At 42.3% G+C, this 19,505-nt stretch overlaps 11 protein-coding genes and 1 long non-coding RNA gene across 14 annotated transcripts; 7 read left to right on the top strand and 5 right to left on the bottom strand.

Moving 5' to 3' along the window:
* Positions 1-67: 67 nt before the first annotated feature.
* On the bottom strand, positions 68-537 carry LOC6605169. The gene is made up of 2 exons (XM_032717911.1): positions 354-537; positions 68-290 (listed from the first exon to the last, which is right to left on the bottom strand). Exons 1-2 carry the CDS (start codon positions 409-411, stop codon positions 157-159), a joined length of 192 nt encoding a protein of 63 aa, XP_032573802.1. The 5' UTR covers positions 412-537; the 3' UTR covers positions 68-156.
* A 41-nt stretch (positions 538-578) lies between these two features.
* Positions 579-2,031, bottom strand: LOC6605168 (nuclear envelope phosphatase-regulatory subunit 1 homolog). Of its 2 annotated transcripts, none has more exons than XM_032717910.1 (4): positions 1,859-2,031; positions 1,690-1,761; positions 1,484-1,630; positions 579-1,000 (listed from the first exon to the last, which is right to left on the bottom strand). In XM_032717910.1, exons 1-4 carry the CDS (start codon positions 1,878-1,880, stop codon positions 846-848), a joined length of 396 nt encoding a protein of 131 aa, XP_032573801.1. In that variant the 5' UTR covers positions 1,881-2,031; the 3' UTR covers positions 579-845. The 2 variants fall into 2 exon arrangements, with proteins under 2 accessions (XP_032573801.1, XP_002030007.1); XM_002029971.2 differs by having other exon boundaries at positions 1,484-1,618; positions 1,859-2,028.
* LOC116800966 lies at positions 1,247-2,137 on the top strand. Its single transcript, XR_004361699.1, has 3 exons — positions 1,247-1,343; positions 1,396-1,795; positions 2,031-2,137. It is a non-coding gene; the product is annotated as an uncharacterized LOC116800966 (long non-coding RNA).
* A 164-nt stretch (positions 2,138-2,301) lies between these two features.
* LOC6605167 (histone-lysine N-methyltransferase E(z)) lies at positions 2,302-5,629 on the top strand. 2 transcript variants are annotated; one of them, XM_032717928.1, is made up of 8 exons: positions 2,302-2,542; positions 2,616-3,347; positions 3,409-3,569; positions 3,759-3,773; positions 4,104-4,201; positions 4,260-4,449; positions 4,512-5,081; positions 5,155-5,629. In XM_032717928.1, exons 1-8 carry the CDS (start codon positions 2,421-2,423, stop codon positions 5,562-5,564), a joined length of 2,298 nt encoding a protein of 765 aa, XP_032573819.1. In that variant the 5' UTR covers positions 2,302-2,420; the 3' UTR covers positions 5,565-5,629. The 2 variants fall into 2 exon arrangements, with proteins under 2 accessions (XP_032573819.1, XP_032573820.1); XM_032717929.1 differs by lacking the exon at positions 3,759-3,773.
* LOC6605166 (chromosome transmission fidelity protein 8 homolog) lies at positions 5,588-9,125 on the bottom strand. Its single transcript, XM_002029969.2, has 3 exons — positions 9,005-9,125; positions 6,000-6,123; positions 5,588-5,935 (listed from the first exon to the last, which is right to left on the bottom strand). Exons 1-3 carry the CDS (start codon positions 9,022-9,024, stop codon positions 5,630-5,632), a joined length of 450 nt encoding a protein of 149 aa, XP_002030005.2. The 5' UTR covers positions 9,025-9,125; the 3' UTR covers positions 5,588-5,629.
* On the bottom strand, positions 6,215-8,861 carry LOC6605165 (general transcription and DNA repair factor IIH helicase subunit XPB). The gene is made up of 3 exons (XM_002029968.2): positions 8,741-8,861; positions 6,870-8,680; positions 6,215-6,812 (listed from the first exon to the last, which is right to left on the bottom strand). The coding sequence occupies exons 1-3, from the start codon at positions 8,790-8,792 to the stop codon at positions 6,267-6,269; spliced, it is 2,409 nt and encodes an 802-aa protein (XP_002030004.1). The 5' UTR covers positions 8,793-8,861; the 3' UTR covers positions 6,215-6,266.
* Positions 9,126-9,300: 175 nt separating the features above from the next.
* On the top strand, positions 9,301-10,144 carry LOC116800970. Its single transcript, XM_032717930.1, has 5 exons — positions 9,301-9,521; positions 9,576-9,659; positions 9,716-9,863; positions 9,921-10,001; positions 10,055-10,144. Exons 1-5 carry the CDS (start codon positions 9,330-9,332, stop codon positions 10,114-10,116), a joined length of 567 nt encoding a protein of 188 aa, XP_032573821.1. The 5' UTR covers positions 9,301-9,329; the 3' UTR covers positions 10,117-10,144.
* Positions 10,145-10,216: 72 nt separating this feature from the next.
* On the top strand, positions 10,217-11,118 carry LOC116800971. Its single transcript, XM_032717931.1, has 5 exons — positions 10,217-10,366; positions 10,425-10,508; positions 10,566-10,713; positions 10,767-10,865; positions 10,916-11,118. Exons 1-5 carry the CDS (start codon positions 10,235-10,237, stop codon positions 11,005-11,007), a joined length of 555 nt encoding a protein of 184 aa, XP_032573822.1. The 5' UTR covers positions 10,217-10,234; the 3' UTR covers positions 11,008-11,118.
* A 645-nt stretch (positions 11,119-11,763) lies between these two features.
* Positions 11,764-12,540, top strand: LOC6605164. The gene is made up of 3 exons (XM_002029967.2): positions 11,764-11,924; positions 11,985-12,216; positions 12,273-12,540. The coding sequence occupies exons 1-3, from the start codon at positions 11,811-11,813 to the stop codon at positions 12,515-12,517; spliced, it is 591 nt and encodes a 196-aa protein (XP_002030003.1). The 5' UTR covers positions 11,764-11,810; the 3' UTR covers positions 12,518-12,540.
* An 89-nt stretch (positions 12,541-12,629) lies between these two features.
* On the bottom strand, positions 12,630-13,872 carry LOC116801206. The gene is made up of 4 exons (XM_032719334.1): positions 13,536-13,872; positions 13,387-13,470; positions 13,174-13,321; positions 12,630-13,118 (listed from the first exon to the last, which is right to left on the bottom strand). The coding sequence occupies exons 1-4, from the start codon at positions 13,662-13,664 to the stop codon at positions 12,841-12,843; spliced, it is 639 nt and encodes a 212-aa protein (XP_032575225.1). The 5' UTR covers positions 13,665-13,872; the 3' UTR covers positions 12,630-12,840.
* A 618-nt stretch (positions 13,873-14,490) lies between these two features.
* On the top strand, positions 14,491-15,412 carry LOC6605163. The gene is made up of 4 exons (XM_032719335.1): positions 14,491-14,808; positions 14,868-14,986; positions 15,052-15,202; positions 15,264-15,412. Exons 1-4 carry the CDS (start codon positions 14,640-14,642, stop codon positions 15,395-15,397), a joined length of 573 nt encoding a protein of 190 aa, XP_032575226.1. The 5' UTR covers positions 14,491-14,639; the 3' UTR covers positions 15,398-15,412.
* A 1,186-nt stretch (positions 15,413-16,598) lies between these two features.
* LOC116801207 (translation initiation factor IF-2) lies at positions 16,599-17,117 on the top strand. The gene is made up of 2 exons (XM_032719336.1): positions 16,599-16,686; positions 16,741-17,117. Exons 1-2 carry the CDS (start codon positions 16,632-16,634, stop codon positions 17,055-17,057), a joined length of 372 nt encoding a protein of 123 aa, XP_032575227.1. The 5' UTR covers positions 16,599-16,631; the 3' UTR covers positions 17,058-17,117.
* Positions 17,118-19,505: the final 2,388 nt, after the last annotated feature.

Below are 19,505 nucleotides of genomic sequence, written 5' to 3'. Positions count from 1 at the left end.
TCTAAAATTGTAAAATAGATTTGAACTCGTTTAAAACCGAACATTTTGGAAAATCAAAACATTTATATTCATTGTTCAATATTGCTCTTTATTAAAAGTTAAAGGCGGTTAAAGATCGATGAAGTTGCCGTCACGCCTTGCTCCAAATGGAGATGTCTAGCCGCAGCAGGCAACGTCATCGTGCTTGTGCGGAGCCTGCACGTCCTCGGCAAAGTGAACGCTGCGGACCACCTGGTGGTGGTGGTGGTCATCGCCAACCATTGGGGCCTCGTTGTTGAGTTGGGGGAGGGCTAGAATGTATGGGAAGCAGTTAAGTAGAGCTGATGCCGAGCGTTACCCATTGCAATCCTTGCCAGAGGCCATGAAGAAGGCGAGGCCCAGGATGAGAGTGCACACGAGTAGGAACTTCATGGTAAAGCTGGCTTGTTGTACAGATGGCTTGATTGCTTCTGATGCCTTGGAACCGCTCAGACTCCCTATTTATACAGAAAGCGGCTTGATAAAAAACCGCTCCGAATATACAAAAACACTTGTCGTTGCACAATCTGCGAGCAACTCGTTAGTTATAGATGAATTGATATTGAAATGTCGCTTGGTGTATTTGGCAGCGATGGGTAACGCCGTTAACGAAACACATAAAGCTTAACAATTGATTTCTTCTCTTTTTGTTTTTTGTACAATGGAGCTTCTATAATTAAACAAAATTGTGGGGGAGAAATAAGAGCTACTTTAAAAATACGCTTACAAAGCGAGGGTGTCCGAATCAACATGCAGGCAAAAAGAAAAGGGTAAGGGTAGGGGAACTAGCAATTAACTAAATAAACGTCCTGGAAACTGGCCGGTGCTCATGTACTGTTGTTGTTACTCTGCCGCGGCTTGAGTATCAGCTTCCCCGTGTCGTCACAGCTCATATTGAAGTCTCCCAGTACCATTCGAGTTCTCGATGTAATGATTTGCGGAGCTATGACTAGTTTCTGTATGCCCAGGATGAACAGGACGACTGCGGAGAGAATGTAAAAGGTAATCAGTAAGTCAGTTTGAAAACAAAAAAGATTAGATTAAGTTTAATGGAAGTTTTTGCCAGCTGAATATTCTTAATCAGTTGTACTATCAATATTGCGGCGATATGATAGAATACCAGCTTAATAAAGGTATTAGACCAAATCGAATTTGATAAAGCGAAGAGCTATGACAAAGGCAATTTTTCTAAAATTTGGAGAACGTACGTACATATGTAGTGTGCCATGTCTTAACTAACATCTTTTGATTCAGTTGTTTTTCTTTTAACCGAATATCTGAGAATACATAGTATGCTCTATGATATGATTATATGGATTTAAATGGTATGGTATATTTATGGTACGGTTATGGTATTAAAATTTTTCCCCATACTAGGTAGAATATCCAAGGTTCAATGACCGCCGCCTTGACTACAAAAAGTGACCTATGTACGGAGTACAGTAGTGGCTACGCCGATTCTTACCCAATGTCAGGGTGGCGACTGTGAAGACGGGATGGATCCAGAGGGACTCCGTTAGCGGTACGACGGTGGTGCGCGGATCGCGTAGCCAGTACCAGGCGCTGATGGCGGTGCACATGGACATGGCGGAGAGGACAACTGCAAGAAGCTCTATGGTTATTACGGGCTGTACTGCTCGCTGGTGTTCTCATTACACGGATGCAACTTACTGCGCCAGCGGAACGTCGAGGGACGGTACGATGAAACCACTTCGGTGAGGCGCCGCTCGAAGGCCTTGAGATCTGCAGAGGAGCGAGGAAAAGAAACCCAGTTATGGTTGGTAAACATAGTCAGTGGCTTGTGCGCTTTCCGGCTCTCTTTTGCCGGCGAGTTACATACCTTCGCAGGCTGACGGTTCCATAGCAGCTATTTCCTCAAAGCTCGTGGCCGTCTTAATGCGATTAAATTTGTCCAGTTTAAATATTATTGTATTTATTATTATTATTTGATGAGGTTCTCATAGCTTTCCTTTCCTCTTTTTATGTTTTTGATGACATTCTACGTTTGACAGCACTGATAACGGGCTACGTTACTCAACACTAAGAAGCAGGGTCGTAACAAAGGGGGAAGGGGGGTAAAAGCCATTTGTTTATTTCCTCCTCTCAGTATAAAATGGTTGTATAGCTAATTTATAGTAAGTATTGTATTTATATATGGTATGTATTTTAAAACAAAAATTTTATAGTTTTTATTATAATATAAATATAATTAATGATATATCGTAAAAATTGAAGTCCCCACAAAATTTTTTTCTGCATACACACATGTGTTATAGTAGTTCTTCCTACAGTACAACGGTCACACTGCGGCAGCTGTTGCAAAAAAAAGGCGGAAAATAATTGTAGCAAAAGCAGTGTTTTTATACGTAAAAACAACAAATATAAAGTCCCTCGAAGGCATTATGAATAGCACTAAGGTGCCACCCGAGTGGAAGAGGCGTGTCAAGTCGGAGTACATCAAAATCAGGCAGCAGAAGCGCTACAAACGTGCCGACGAGATCAAGGAGGCGTGGATAAGGAACTGGTAAGCGCGGGAAGGAGATGGTGGATGTCTGGGAATCGGAAACAACTAAAATATATGTACACATATCCTCCAGGGACGAGCACAACCACAATGTACAGGATCTGTACTGCGAGTCGAAGGTTTGGCAGGCTAAACCCTACGACCCGCCGCATGTGGACTGCGTGAAGCGGGCGGAGGTGACTAGCTACAATGGCATTCCCAGCGGTCCCCAAAAGGTACCTATCTGCGTGATCAACGCGGTCACTCCCATACCCACCATGTATACGTGGGCACCAACACAGCAGAACTTCATGGTGGAAGATGAGACGGTGCTGCACAATATACCCTATATGGGCGACGAGGTCCTCGATAAGGATGGCAAGTTCATAGAGGAACTGATCAAAAACTACGATGGCAAGGTCCACGGCGACAAGGATCCCTCGTTCATGGACGATGCCATCTTCGTAGAACTGGTGCACGCCCTAATGCGCTCCTATAGCAAGGAACTGGAGGAAGCCGCTCCGGGTACATCGACTGGCATTAAAACAGAGACGTTGGCAAAATCAAAACATGGCGAAGATGATGCAGAAGTGGATGTAGACGTAGACGGTGTATCTCCCATAAAGCTTGAGAAAACCGACAGCAAAGTGGATCTGACTGTGGTTGAGAAGAAGGAAAATGATGAACCGGAGGAGACTGAAGATGCGGATATTAAGCCCGCTGTGGAAGAAGTCGAGGACAAGCTGCCCTTCCCTGCCCCCATTATTTTTCAGGCCATCAGCGCCAACTTTCCAGACAAGGGCACTGCTCAAGAGCTCAAAGAAAAGTATGTAATTTGAAAACCAGGGTAGTAAATATCCCTACTTACGGCTTATTCTCTTTGCCAGGTACATTGAGCTCACGGAGCACCAGGATCCGGAGCGTCCACAGGAGTGCACACCCAACATAGACGGCATCAAGGCCGAAAGCGTTTCACGGGAAAGGACCATGCACTCCTTTCACACGCTCTTCTGTCGGCGTTGCTTCAAATACGACTGCTTCCTGCACCGTAAGTTAAACGATGGGAACTGCTGCCAGCTGGGTTACCTAATGACTTTACGTTTTGTTTTTGCTTTTCTTTTCTTGTTTGGAAACAATATTATCTTGCCAAAAAACACAAATCTGTACCATTTCTTAAACCCCCCCAAAAAAAAAAAACGAAATTCCAAAATGTTGTATTGAATTAATTGCAATTTAGGTCACCATGTGCAGGGTGAGTCGTTGTTGTAGTTGTTGTTTCGATAACCACACGCACACACTCTCATGCCGTTTGCCCGTCAACGCCTCCGCATCCTCATCTCGCTGTCTATGAATATAATTTTAATAATCCCCCATATCAGTGGATAATTGGCTATGTTTGTCATGTGTCTAAATTGACCCCTCGGTGTTTCTCACCTCATTTCGTGTGGCTTTGGCTTGACCATTTCTCTCTATCTCTTCAAATGTAACCGATTACCCTCATGCTAATCCAACAGCGTTTCATAGACATCAAGTGATTTTCGCCCGATTGAGTTATTCTAATCCCGCTGCTCTCTGTTCACAGGCTTGCAAGGACATGCGGGTCCCAATCTGCAGAAGCGTCGCTATCCGGAACTGAAGACCTTCGCCGAACCTTGCAGCAACTCCTGCTACATGTTGATCGTAAGTTGGATGCACCTTGTAGATTTGAATGGTTTAGTAATTCTGCGATATGATGCAGGATGGCATGAAGGAAAAGCTGGCGGCCGATAGCAAGACACCTCCCATTGATTCCTGCAATGAGGCCAGCTCCGAGGACAGCAATGACAGCAACAGTCAGTTCAGCAACAAGGACTTTAACCATGAGAATAGCAAGGATAATGGCCTGACTGTAAATAGCGCCGCTGTGGCTGAGATCAACTCCATTATGGGTCAGTTTTAAGTTAGCAGAATGGTTGGAGCATGTGTTAAATATTTTACTTTTTCTCTCCAGCTGGCATGATGAACATCACCAGTACGCAGTGCGTCTGGACTGGCGCTGACCAAGCTCTTTATCGGGTCTTGCATAAAGTGTATTTAAAGAACTACTGCGCGATTGCACACAACATGCTCACAAAGACCTGCCGTCAGGTGTACGAGTTTGCCCAGAAGGAGGACGCTGAGTTTAGTTTCGAGGACTTGCGACAGGACTTCACACCGCCGCGCAAGAAGAAGAAGAAGCAACGTCTGTGGTCGCTGCACTGCCGTAAGATTCAGCTGAAGAAGGACTCATCCTCGAATCACGTGTACAACTACACGCCCTGCGACCATCCCGGACATCCCTGCGACATGAACTGCTCCTGCATTCAAACGCAAAACTTCTGCGAGAAGTTCTGCAACTGCAGCAGCGATTGCCAGAATCGTTTCCCAGGCTGTCGCTGCAAGGCTCAGTGCAATACGAAGCAGTGTCCTTGCTATCTGGCGGTTCGCGAGTGCGATCCCGATCTCTGCCAGGCCTGCGGAGCGGATCAGTTTAAGCTGACCAAGATCACGTGCAAGAACGTGTGCGTGCAGCGGGGACTGCGTAAGAAACTTTCTATTCTATCTTTCCTATTCCATATTGGTCTTCAATCAACTAATTAAATCTTCAATTGCAGACAAACACCTGCTCATGGCCCCCTCTGACATCGCCGGATGGGGCATCTTTCTTAAGGAAGGTGCACAAAAGAATGAGTTCATATCGGAATATTGTGGCGAGATCATATCCCAAGATGAAGCCGATCGCCGTGGCAAGGTCTACGACAAGTACATGTGCTCGTTCCTTTTCAATCTGAACAACGATTTTGTTGTGGATGCCACTCGGAAGGGCAACAAGATTCGGTTTGCCAATCATTCCATTAATCCCAATTGCTATGCCAAGGTTATGATGGTCACCGGCGATCATCGCATCGGCATCTTTGCCAAGCGGGCCATTCAGCCCGGCGAGGAGCTCTTCTTTGACTACAGATATGGACCCACGGAACAGCTGAAGTTCGTGGGCATAGAGCGTGAAATGGAAATTGTTTGATAACGAGTAAACTTATGAAAATCTTATCATAAAAATTGAATAAAACTATATTTTCGAAAACACAACTAAACGGATTTAGCTACATTGGCTATAATTGGTTTGGGTCGCGATTTGAAGATCAATTTTTTGGTGCAAACGGCGCGCACAGTGTACTCCGTTCTCTGGCGACTCTTGTGCTCCTGTGCAATCGTATGATCCAGCACTGTGCGCTCTGCTCCAGTGGTGGCGTTCAGCATACTGACATCCTGCGAGGCCATGCTCGTTTCCAGGAGTCGTTCTCCCTCATTGGTCTTGGACTTTTCAAGCACCGCAAACGGTTTATCCAACTTTTGTTCTCGTCCCTGAAGAATGTGATGGCCAATGATGAGAATCTTGGGATATGAAATCAGATTATTTAAGGACTGGTTAAATTATAACTTTATAATTACAACTTACAGGTTGGCCATATTTATTGTAGTAGAGGTCGCCAATAAACTGGTCGTGCATATCCTGGTTGCTACGTACCTCCAAGTCGCCTTGCAGCTCTATAATGGCCCAATCGCCTTTGCCAGCGTTTTGTCTAGAATAAAAAAATGGATTTGTGTTACTGAAGTGTTAAAGGGGTACATAAATGAATATTGTAAGCCCATTTTCCACGGAAAGTTTCTAAAATTTGTTCAGAATTTTATTCATGCTTCACAGTTGTTTGTGATATTCTTAGGTCTATCCCCTGAATTTCTTGAAGAGCGGATGCACGCTGCCAACGTTCTTTTTACGATGTTCGTAGTAGATGGCATCATCTCCGCCAGACATGGAGCTCAGTCCGCCGACTCGTCTCACGGTGCCGCCCGAGCCACTGGGACGGTAGCCCGGCTCGCCCGGCAGCTTCTCATCCTCGCAGTCCAAATCGGAAGCGGACAGGACCAACTGCAGCAGTTGTCCCTGCTCCTCCTGTGTGCCGTACATCAAATCCGAGTCCGTGTCCATGCCCTTGAGATGCGTGATAACCTTGTAGCTGTAGCCCTGGTTGACCAAGAACCGCTGTCGCTTGCGGGAGTAGCTCATCTCCATGGTATCCTGCGAGACGAGTGTATAGAAGAAGGCATTGTACTCCTCGGCAATTGCTCCCTTTTTGGCACGCAGAATACGACCCAGACGCTGGGCCTCCTGACGACGAGAGCCGCCATGCGAAGAGATCTGGATAAGCACATTGGCCTCGGGCAAATCAAAGCTGGTGTCTGCCACTTTGGACACGAAGATTGTATTAACCTGAAATAGGTCTTGTTAAATAAATGTTCCTAAATATGTTTATTAGTTGGCACTCACCTTGGAGTTAAACTTAAAGTTCTGGAGGATCTGGATACGTTCGTTCTGCGAGGTGGGACCATAGATGAAAGGCTTGTTCATCTTGATTGCATAGTGTTTCAATGCAAACACATTATCCGAGAAGACAATCGTTTTGTCGCCTCGTTGCTCGTGATATTTAATAAGAAACTGGCAGCTGCGGAACTTGGAGGGATTCATCACATAGAGCAACATCTTCTTGGAGGTTTTGGTGGTTAGGTACTCGCGATAGAACTCCGGTGACATGGGACACCACACCTCGGCGCACTGCACGCGTGCAATATAACCCTTCTTTTGCAGCTCCAACCAGTTGGCCTCGTACAGTTTGGGTCCAATGAGAAAGTTGAGATCGGCAATCTTGTCATCTTCACGCAGCAGTGTGGCCGTCAATCCCAGCTTGCAATGAGATTGAACGATGGTCAGCACGCGACGGAACATTTTGGCTGGAATGGTGTGCACCTCGTCCAGCACCATGATGCCCCATTCCTGCTCCTGCAGCCAACGCATGGTCTGCTCTGCTTCCCATGACCTCTTCTGAGTGTGCGTTATCATGGAGTATGTGGTCACTAGAATCCCACAACCCATGGGTTTGTCTTTTGCTTCCGAGGTGAATCTACAAATCATGCTGTCGTCAGCTGTGGACCACATCTTAAACTGCTGCTTCCACTGCTCCACAGAAACACCGCTGTTGCATAGAACTAGGGCCCTTTTTCGCACGGTGCAGCATGCTGTGACACCCACTAGGGATTTTCCTGCACCGCAAGGAAGCACAATAACACCAGAACGGGCTCTTCCATTGCCGAACATCTTGCGCAGACTCTTCTCCTGATATGGACGCAGAACGGCAGCGGGTTTGAGGTCAATATTAATGTCTGGATTGTTGGTATCGTTGCGGAAATCGTATTCCGCCAATAGAGGATGCTCTATCTCGATGCATCGCTTCTGAATCACTTCGATCTTCTCCTGGGCCACCTCAAACGACACGGTCTTCAGATTGGCCTCATCCTCGTCCTCCTCCTCCTTGTCGATCTTCTCGTAGAAGTCTGTGATATCTTCTGGCACTGCCGTTGTTCCATCAGCGGCTACAACAGCTCCTGCGGCTGCTGCAGGATCTGCTGTCGGCTTGTCCGTGGCTCCCGCTGGCAGTTTGGTCCCGAATTGAGTAATGGCCTTGCTGTCCAGAGTTCCCTGAATGAAATCCTCTCCCTCGCTGCGTATGAGGCGGCATTTCTGGATCACTGGATCCTTAAGTAACTTTTGCAGCACCTCGGGATGTGGTGACTCGATAAAGTACTTGTTGTGCTTCAAGACCAGCTTGACCTTGCCATAGGATAGGGTGCAGAGTCGTATAAACTCCAGTATGCCTTCGGGAATGCTGGTCTTGCTCAACCTCTTCAGGTATTCCACAATGTCATGGGTTTGCAGTCCCACCGAAACGGCGGCATATAAACTGTAGGCGGTGAGTTTGTACTCGTGAATGTGTTCGGGTCGGCAGACGGGCTCCGAAATGGCGATAAGAAAGTCGTGGGCATGCTTATAGACGGGCGAGAATGATTCCAGGAAGACGTGACCATTTGGCGCAACCCAAAGTGGTCGATTTCCGTGATCCGGACGCAGTTGCATCTGCGACCGATAATCCTTGGCCCCGTACTCATCCGTATTGATTTGCTCGTCATTGGTCTCCGCATTCTTGGACGCTGCACCTGGAATTCCATCCGATTCCGTGGCATCCAAGCTATCATTGTCGTCCACCAGTTGGGTGAAAGCCTCATCCTCGGCACGCCGCTTTTTGCCTGGGAATAGTTCTCAAATTACACCGAAGTTCATTGGTTTTCCATGTGCCCCACACTCACCGAACTTGTCCCCACCGCTGCGATCCTTTCTCGACTTCTTCGGCGGTCCCATTTAAATAAAACACGAGCAACAATTTCACAACAAATCCGCGAGGTCAAGAAATTAAACAAAGATATCGATGGAATTCGATAAATTTCTGTAAGCTAAAGCAATAAAGCACGTATGGCAACGTCGGCAGTTGAGTGCCTCGTAGAATACTCTTTGTTTTCACATGTTTTTATCCTATTTAAATAGTTACTTTCGCTGCATTTCAAGCTACTTACGTTTTTACTACAATGGGCATCCTGTTTTTCTATTTTGATATGCAAATAGTTGGTAAATCACGTATAAACACAGACGAGCGCCGAAAGCCGCTTTCGTCTCTTTTGCAACACTGACTTATCGGTGGCCGATAACTATGAAGTACCACCTTGCCACCTTGCGTACCGTCAGCTGTGAACGGTTTTAGAGCCACTGGATATTCAAACTGAAATTCAAATAACAAAACTGGAAAAAAAAAGTGTTATTAGCCACTGATTTATCTTTGCAATCCCACTTGCCTTGATCTAATGATCATTGGATGTAAGAAATTAACATTGTGCCTACACAATGGGCGCCGAAAAGAAAAAACACCCGCCGAAAAAGAAGTCGGAGAAGGAGAAAAAAAAGAGCGGTAATAGCAAATCGAAGAACAATTCTTTGAATTCCAATCTGCCGAAGATATGTTTCGGCATAGCAATTTCCGATCTGCTGCATGCGTTATATTTTACAGTTCAAACAATGATTCTTCTGGTTAAACAGGTAGGTATTGTTTAAAAAACAAAATTCTAAATAATTATATTAAACCAATAATAGTTCAGCGTGTTTGCTATGATGGCGCTGTTGGGTGTCATTTTCTGGGTTATAATGGTCATCCTGTTGATGGTTGGCCTTTACAAGGTGAGCTTGAATTCATTTATTTAGTGGTATTAATATTAAAACTATAAACACATTAGCGCAAGCCAGTTTTCGTTAGGTATTGGCTTATATTTTCCTTAGTCGGCTTTATCACCGATATTCTGTTTCTACTCTGGGGCATTGCGACCTCAATAACTGTGGACTGGGGCCGTCTTGAAGAGTTTTCAATAATCTTCCTTGGAATATGTAAGTAAAATTTAAATTTCAAACCAAATACATTTCTAATGTTGAGTATAATTTTAGTTGTTGAAAGCACCTGCATCTATTTCATACATCGGTACTATCAGATTATGGATGAAACGAAAAAGAAAAGAACCCTTTGTTGTAAGATACCTTTAATCTAATATTACATATTACTTCTAATCGATTTTATATAGGTGGCGGTAAAAATGAAAAGAAAAAGTCTAAAAGTCCAAAAAAGAAAAAAGGCAAAAAATAAGATCATATGCTGTATCTTGAAACTTTAGTTGGCTTTGTATTTCCGTCCTAAATAAAATATATATATTTATTAGATTGTTTCAAAAAGTTGTGTATCGAATAAATTTATATCTTGCAAAATGTCTATTGAGTCGGGAGAGGTTCAGTTGCCTAAGGATAATCTCCTGAGGACATGCTTTGTTGTTGGTGCTTTTGAACTGGTGCGTTCATTGTATTTTTCATTTAGTTCAGTTTCACTCATGGTTTTGCACGTAAGTATTTAAAAAGAACGTTCTTTAATATTTTTAGTCATTTATTGTTTTGCTTTAGACGAATTGGTATACCATAATGGCCTTTTTAAGTACAATAGCTTGGATTGTAACAGTCGGTGTACTGTTTGTTGCTTTATTGACAGTAAGAATTTAAAAAATCTACGAAATATTTACATATTTAAATTTTTGTATTAATTAGGGTCGACCAACTTTGCTCATATTTTGGTTACTGTTTACTGCCTTTGCAACTGCTACGGATATTATTTATCTAATATGGAATGTTACTTCATCTCCTATTTTCGACGCAGAACATTTCAAGCGCTGGACCATTTCATATTTGGGAATCTGTATGTTTTTATTTTAATACTATTCTTAGGCATTGAATTATAAATCTTTGCAGTTTACGAGGTCACTTGCTTATACTTGGTATTCAGATACTTCAAGAGATTATATTCCTACGTCCTTTTGGAGGGTGATAATTATGATACGACTACTAAAGGTGAATAGATAAAGCTCAGATTTATAACATATACTAAATATAAATTTCAGTTAGAAGCACAGAAGATTATATAGATGATGAAACTCAAGCCCAATCTCCAAGCTCAAAATACAGGACTTCTGGAAAGTCTTCTAAAGGATAAAAAGCCAGTTTGAACAAAAACAACACGCTTGATAATAATAATCATTTATGTTCGTTTCATTACGTTCAATGTCCACACGCAGCGAAGAATCCCTTTGGATTTACTAAAATAAATTAAAAATGTGTTTTTCATGTGTTATTTGGATTTCTATTTACCGGAAATCAATTCCCGACCCCCCATAAGCAATGATAATAATTGACTTATACAGTTTTCCATCTATTTTCCGATGCCTGGGAGGACGATAGGTGGTCACGTTGCCATCGAGGGACCAGGAAAAAGGACAATTCAATCTCCAGGACCTGCTGACAAAACAAATGCCATGAATGAAGAGCGAACTTTGCCAGCAAAAAGCAGTTCACATTGGTTTAGATTGATTTGTTAAGCCACTTGGCATCTGTTTTAAGAGCCTAGTATTTGAATGAAGAGTTTATATATACTTTGTGAATGTAAATGTATGTAATTTAGATGTATTAAATGAAACGGAAATTACAAAAAAAGACAAAATGGAAATAAATTTGTTGAATTCGCAGGAACATTGAACGTAACTGTGTTAGTTTATGTAAATATATACATCGAACATTTCTATAGTATATTTAACTTTTGGCCATCTTATTTCCCACATTCCTATGCTTTAATACCACTGTGCTGTGTCCATGAATGTTGGCAATCAAACGGCTTTGATTAACAGGCCGCCAAGACCCGAGTAACCCCCTTCCCCAATCGCCAAGTACGTGCTTATCATCATTATAGCTTTGATTTAGTAGACAACATTGCCAGTGATGTGATGAATCTTAGCCTGGGCGATGGGGTCAAATTCTGATGGATATTTAGTGCCCTGTGCCTATTGCATCGCCTTGCTGGACTTCATATCCGCCCTGCTATTCGCAATTATCTCAGGAGTGGTATTTGCCAGGCATGTAAGACAATTAGCCCACAGTCCTTTCAGGGAAATTGCGGTTCAATTTTGGTATTTGCAGGGTCACTGGACCGCCTTGGTTGCCCTGATCTTCACCATTTTCTGGATGGTTATAATCATAGTTCTAATGGCGGGTATCTATAGACGAAAACTGGGACTGGTTCGATTCTGGTTGGTGTTCACTTGCTTGGGAATACTCCTAGATGGATTTATACTGCTCTACGGCCTGACCTTGGCCATATCTGTGAACTGGGAAGGTGTCAAAATAACAGTGCTGCCCTTCGTGGGACTGGGTTGGTCTAAATATTAACTAATTTAATTTACTGAATATAATTGAAATTCATTTTAGCCGTGGAAATGACTTTTGTCTATATCATTTACCTACTTTATCTGGATATGATTGATTACACTGCACAAGAATCGCCTCGTGAAGAGAAGTATAGAGAAAGGAGTGGCTGTGATGTGAAATACGCTGAGGAAGAGGAAAAGCCCCTGGATCGCAAGGATCTAAAACGGATGGAAAAACAAGCCAAGGAGCGTATGAAAAAAGATAAAGCCGTTCTCAAAAAACTTCAGAAACAAATGCGAAAGTAAAGTATTTATTTATATATTTTTAAAATAAACATGAAATTGATTAGAGTTTTTTCCTTTTGCCTGCGACAAGCTCTTTAACTTTTATCAAACGCAGGATGCGGACCACTCACACCTACACAAGCCACACACACACACTAGAACGCCAATGTTAAACACAAAATCCTTTTAAAATAATTTGCTCAGCAGTGAGTAAAGAAGAAATCAAGAAGTATTCATGCGAATTCGAAGAGTTTCGTGCCCTGTAGCTAAATAATATATTTTTATTATTTTTACAAACGTGTATTTTAATATTTTAGCTATAAAATAAAAAATAGGCCTTCATTTTACGTTGCCGAGCTGCTGTATGAAGGTCTGAAAAGACCCATCTTCATTGGTTGTGTTGGAGCGTTTGGAACTATTTTTCCCCTGCGCTTTTGGTTTTCAATAGGTCTTTTGGTTTCGCCCAAGTTATAATGATGCTTTTGGTGACTGTGTTCTCCTTCCAATTCCATACAAGCCTGCTGTTGTGCTATTCTTGAGGCTATAGCTTTATGACAGGCTTGGCAAAAGGCCAAAGTCACGTAGAACCGCTGAACGATGTACAGAAAAATGCACTCCACAACTGATAGAAAAATATATAGTTAATTTTATGGTGATTTTTCTAATATTGCACTCACTCAATCCCACCATGAGTAAAAGTCCATTTTTGATCAGACCCATTTGGAAGGTGCTCTCGTTGAAAACGGCATACAGCACCAGGCACATCTCGACCATGATTCCCACGCAGGAGAAGATAATCCAGGCACGAACACATCTGGGATGGCGCTGTAATTAAGCGGAGGATACTATCACACTGCCAACGTGAACCACCTTTTCAAATACGAATATACCCCATGAATGCCAACCAGCAGCATCACAATCATTGTTATCCAGAAAAGGCCAAAAACAGCGGCAAAAATCGTCAGCCAACTCAGCTGGAAAAGATTGAAGATTTCTAAAGATTTTCTCTTGTATATAAGGATTCAAAGGTTAGCCTTACGTGATCGCATATTGTCTTCAAACTGACCATGGAAAAAAGTAATGCGCTGATCAGATCAAAGCATCCTATAGCATATGCCCATATCAACAGCGATTTCTTGCTGGAGATCATATCGAAAAAATGAAACATTATTTGTGGCAGTTGAAGTTAGGAACATATGATCAGTTCAATAAGTGTATAAATAATGAATGTAGAAATAGATAATACAAGTAATTCCTTCTTTAAAGTTGCTAGTACATTTATGATTATTTTATTTTTAAATGTATAGATAGAGCATATTTAATAATTACGTAAAATCTTTCCACATATTTAGGGTACATTTCAATATATTGTTTAAGCTCAGCTTATTAAATTACTTCGTTGTTCGATCACACTCCACACACGGTATCAAAGCGGAAACGGAAATGACAGCCAAGTCTCGCTGCTATGGTTGTCGCATCTATTTATGCAGGGAAAAAATGAGACATACCACCGTATAGTGTACGTAAGTACATAAGCATATACCCATGCATATAATGCCACTCTGATGAAATACGTGCGGCGACGGCTCTTACACACACTCTTACCCTGTGTGTGAGTGAGTGTGTGTGTGGTAGTGAGAACGAGGGGAATCCCCGTTGACAAATATAATTTACTTTTTCGCGCTCATTTGCAACTCCGGCGAAAAAGTGGGAGCACATTTTGATCCCCGGGGTGCGACAAAGCCTTTTTAAACATCTCACTTCCAGTTCAAGTTTTTCCAACAGAAGCAACAGGAAACTTGAGAAGAGATGGAACCGTAATGGTGGTTCAATTTCTTTAAAATAAATTATGGCACTTTAACACATGTATTTCTCAAACTTAAGCTTGAAAATATTTAAAAAAGTTGTTTAAATAAATGAAATCTATCAAATCTAAGATTTTTATTTGTATTTTTTTTTAACTCCAGCTTCGAATTTTTCATTTTAAGCATCTGTGTGCAGATAGCAAACAGTTTATTGAGCAATCTTATTTCAGACTTTATTTATTTTTCGGTACACTGCTAAATTTGTCATATAAAATGTTTTTAAAAACCCTTAAGTATCAACTAAAACCATAGTGATTGGGCAAGAAAAGCTGAACGTGATGAATGCTTTGAATGCATTCGGAATGGCCATCGGATGGATGGACATTTTGGGAGTTCTGTTCTTCGAAATGGTAATGTTCTATATGATGCGACGTCGTCGATTGGCACAAAAATCAGAAGTCGCATCGATTGAAGCGCAAGAGAAGTGCCATAGAGATTTATTTCCCAGTAAGTGCACTCAATGAATGTACTCAAATGCAGTGTTCTAACCAATTTATGCCCTCGAGATCTCTTGAGCAGGAAAAAGCTGAGTGAAAGCGAAAACATTTGGATATTCTGGGGCTACCTGTTGATGCTGAATGTCTGGATTGGGGTCACACTGCTCATGATAGCTGGCATCTCATTGGTGGGTCAAAAGTATCCCGTGGAGTCCCATCAACTCCGTTCCATTTATTCTCTTTTTATTTTCAGCAAAAACCGGAGCTTATGACATTATGGTTGATATGGTGCTCCTGTGGTTTGGTCTTCGATGTCTTCCTCATTTTGTGGTGGTTCTACGAACTTTTTGTGGGCGACGCTATTGAGGCACTGACCAACATTTTGATCTCCCTGCTGACCATGGGTACGTTTTCTGCCTTAAATTGGTTACTAACTTTATTGTCTTTGTGGCTTTAATATGGTAGCAATTGAATTTGGCTTCATCTATGTTATCTACACCATCTTCTCGAACTTGTCCAATGCCACGAAAAATGAAGAGACCAATGTGGCAGAAAACTCTATATATCCTTTTATGATGATTTCAGATCAGAAGAGATAAATTCAAATATGTTTGTGTTATATTAATAAATTTAATTTTTAAGTTTCAAAAATATTGCGGCTAAATTAAGAATTAAATGTATAAATATCTTTATATTGACATGATTTAATTACAACATTATCATTATGAAGCGGTTTGCCCGGGTCATAGGTCATCGTTCATACGGCGCCAGACAGAAAACCATATTTTGTATCTGTTGTGCCCACTCTTGTTTCTCGTTTTCCTGTACTTCATCTGCTTCTTTCGAGGGCTTTTGTAGTTTTTAATGGTCTGCAGCACGGAAATTGATTCATTTCCGTTTTATGCTCTGCGCTTCCGGTCTTGTCTGTTCTCGTTCCTCCTCCACCGCTTTAAGTTTCCCAGATCTCAGCTGCCCGTACTAAAATCAAATTCAAGCTGTATTAGTCCTAATTCGGCATCTAATTCCATTTGTCCCGGCTTTGGAACAAAGTGCGTGTATTGTCAACTTGTCACTTGCAACGCGATGCCAAAGTGAAAAGCAAAATATTTCTTCTTTATTAAACATTGCTGGAAGTCCGTTTATTTTTCACTTTTTTTATTTTTTATATACGTATATTTCTTATTTTTTTGCGGGTTTCTTTGGTCCCCAAGCGCTCACAGTGGTCGTCCTCGAAGGAGCGACTGGCTGCTCAAATTTATTGTTTGCAAATTGAAATTCTTGTCGACACGCACGAGCAAATCCATTGGGAATGCACAGCATAGCGCAGAATTTCAGCATCTCAGCTCTGCTCAGCTCGTCAGCGTCATAGTCATAGTCAGAAATTTCGAATTGGGGCGGCTGAATGGTGGGGGCGTGGCACTGGGACGGGATTTGATGGCTTTTGTGCTCGGGCAGCAGCTCATCATGGCTCTTTAGTATTTATTAAGACTGCGATGTGCCATGAAACATATTTCGATAAAACAAACAAATATTTTAGAGCAGCGTTGACAAACGGAGAATGGGTCTTGGGTGCAGAATAGCTGGATGGAAAAATCGAACAAAAAATCCAGTTATTTTCCACAGCATGGAGTGCTCTTCCAATCAGTCAATCATTTACTTATGGAAAGTCCAATATAAATATAAATAAATAGGTGTTGGCTTAAACAGAAGTGAGTAGTTCTCCCCTCTTTCGAGGTGAGTTTTCCTCTCCATTGTGAACAGAGAGTGACTAAAGTTTCCCGAGTGCTATATATAAAACATTTTTCTGGCTAAGTGGATCAGTCAACTTGAAAAATGCGAACGGTGCCCATCTTGTTGCTAATTTGCTGCCTAGGCTGGTTACACGAAGGTATCTTATAAAAATAACTTTCTAAGAAGATTACGTGAATAATATTCTTCGCAGGCCAAGCTGACGACAGGAAGATTGGCGCTGTGGGTCCGCCTATGAAACAGCGGAGTTTCCGCCATGTAAGCTCCTTTGCTAATCCAGGGCAGCCGGGTAGACCTGGCAGCGGAAGACCAGGACGACCTGGTCAGGGAATGCCTGGCCGACCTGGGCGTCCAGGAGGATCTGGTGGAGCTGGAGGAGCAGGAGGAAGTGGAGCTGATGGAGGAGCAAGTGGGGCTGGCGGTCGAGCAGTCAGAGGGGGATACTGGAGGAAAGGTATTTCATTGGGTCAAAGGCGACCAGAGCCAAGGTCAAAATATTATTTGTATTGAGTCAAATTTTAAAGTGTATAGAAACTCTTGCTTAAAACTGTATATAATTTTATAAATAAATTAAAAAATATTTAAAGATTAAAAAATATATTTTAAAACTAATTAAATTAAATACAACTATTTTTTAAACGAATAAAATGGTTACAAGTAATTTTATTTTTTGCTCAAGTAAAGAAGTACCACAACTAGAAACCCATTTTAAAGTAATGTTTAATGATGCGATTAGCAAATGAGAAAATTTATTACACAAAATATTTAAAAACTAATTATTTTAACAAATTGGCTTTGTTTTTGCCCTTCACAAAACATTTGTTTTTTGAGATTTAATTTACCTTGTACACACCGTTAATGCAAAAACATTCTGTGATTACTCGCTAGCCATAAATATTTCTTCTTTATTGGGAGTTTCTCCCTACTAATTAGTTTTCTTTGGTAGAATGCCTTGGCCACATTCCACCTGACATACAAAGCAGTGAGCAATTTTAATTAAATTATAAAAGAATTCCCATGCCCAGCCGCTTGACTCACCTGCCGGCATAATCAATTCCTGTGCTCAACTATCCAGTATTCAATACATTTCATTTACAGGACGCCGAGTGATGAAAAAACCCATCATAATGGAAAAGTCTACGCAGGAAATTGATTGATTTCCGCTACGTACAGGCAAGGAAAAGCGGAAAAAATATTACCCATTGTAGTGTAGTTCATAGGGAAAAGGGCGGGATTATACTTTAGCAGAGGGGAAAGGTGGGCAATTAGTTGGCTGAGGGGGCGGCAAAGGTGCCACTGTATCACCAACACACTCCACCGAATATTTTCCCACACCCAACACCAACACTAAACGCACATGTGTGTTACCCGCTGTTTGTGTAGGTGTGTGAGGGTCCTGCAGGACTTTGAACACAAGTCCTTGTGGTGGCAAACATAAACATGGTCGAAGCATATACACGAGTACCAAAACGCGATGCACACATATCCTGTCTGGGCGATATGCTTTCGGGGGGTTCGGTGAATTTTGGCACAATTCTAGGGGTCTTTGTGTGCATATCCTTCGTCCTGCCAAAGCATGTGTGTGTTTGTGCAAGTTAAAAGCTAAAGCTATCCTTGTTACATGCTCAATTAAACTGGAATGACGCCGCTGGAAGCTTAAGTCACGGTTCATATAGTTTTGCATTTCGACTACCGCTTGAAGCTCCAAAAAAGGGATTTCTATTCATTTGAGTTTCAAAGAAACAGGAAACTAAAAATATTTTAGTAATAAACAAAATAATAGGGTTACAAAATATTTATACAATTTAAAGCTGTTACACTATCTTTCGTTTGTCCCAAATTCTAAACTGTTTAAATTAATAATTACAATCCAAGCTTTTATACACTTTGTATAAATAATAAGCAACTTTTCATATTTTCGAGACTCTGTTACCTTAAATTAAATAGCGACTTCTATTTATATTTTTATAGCCTTGTCACCTGTGCCAGGACTCATTGTATTCATGCAAATGGAACTCAAAAGTATCTTGCAAAGGAGTCAATTTGTTCAGCGAACCCCTTGCTGCGGTGCATGTTTATTAAACCATTTAAAAAGGAGCACTGCTGCACTTAAGCGTGCATGAGGAGTACACTGAGCGAAGCGGGTATGCTGAAGGCCACAATGTTGCACTTTGTGTCGCATCGCCTTGAGCAAATTATCGAGCACGCGAAATTGCTTTAGGCGAAGGCGGTGAGCACAAAAGAGGCTGCCAATTAGCGCCGGGCTGGGATCCACCATAATGCGCTTAGTCATCGAGGGTCCTTTGTGGGTGGACGGCTGTGCAAGGCGACAGGACACGTGCCACACTCACACGTAGATTCAGTCAGCTGCCGCTGAGGCCGATGAAGTCCCGGCTTGCAACATTGTTTTTCGGGCCCATATAGTGGAAAAGTTGAGCCCGAAACAGGACATGACACACTCACTCACACGCGGGCGGGCACACTTGGAATTGCAAATCAGTCGACTAATGTGTACATAATCAGTCATGTCCCAACATGTGAATTCCATTAGTGATACACGGCCATGCAAACAAACAAGCATTAATCAGGGCAGGATTGCGGGGGCGGCGGTGCGAAGGAGCGATGTCCTGATGCCTGGAGGGACTGGGTCCTGGATCCCAGCCAGATTCCCATCTACGGCATGGTCTTCGCCTGCCAGTCAGAGTCAGCAAATTCCAGTCCACTCGCTGTCTATTACAGCTGGCATCCCATCCATACATATGCCATATTCCACGCTTGTGTTATTTATGCTTATTGTCTCGGGTCACCAGGGCGGATGAAAAAATATTGTTTCCCACTCGACTTACAAATTACGGCGGCAACTGAAGCAGGAGCTACAGCCACAGCCGCAGCCCACCTTGATTTATCCTCACATTTCAATGCAGCCACTGAGCAAAAAGAAATTAAATAAATTTAATG

The sequence above is a fragment of the Drosophila sechellia genome, chromosome 3L (genome assembly GCF_004382195.2).
Source record: "Drosophila sechellia strain sech25 chromosome 3L, ASM438219v1, whole genome shotgun sequence".
Taxonomy (NCBI): domain Eukaryota; kingdom Metazoa; phylum Arthropoda; class Insecta; order Diptera; family Drosophilidae; genus Drosophila; species Drosophila sechellia.
The sequence above is the reverse complement of the archived record's forward strand: the minus strand, read 5'-3'. Positions and strand labels throughout refer to the sequence as shown.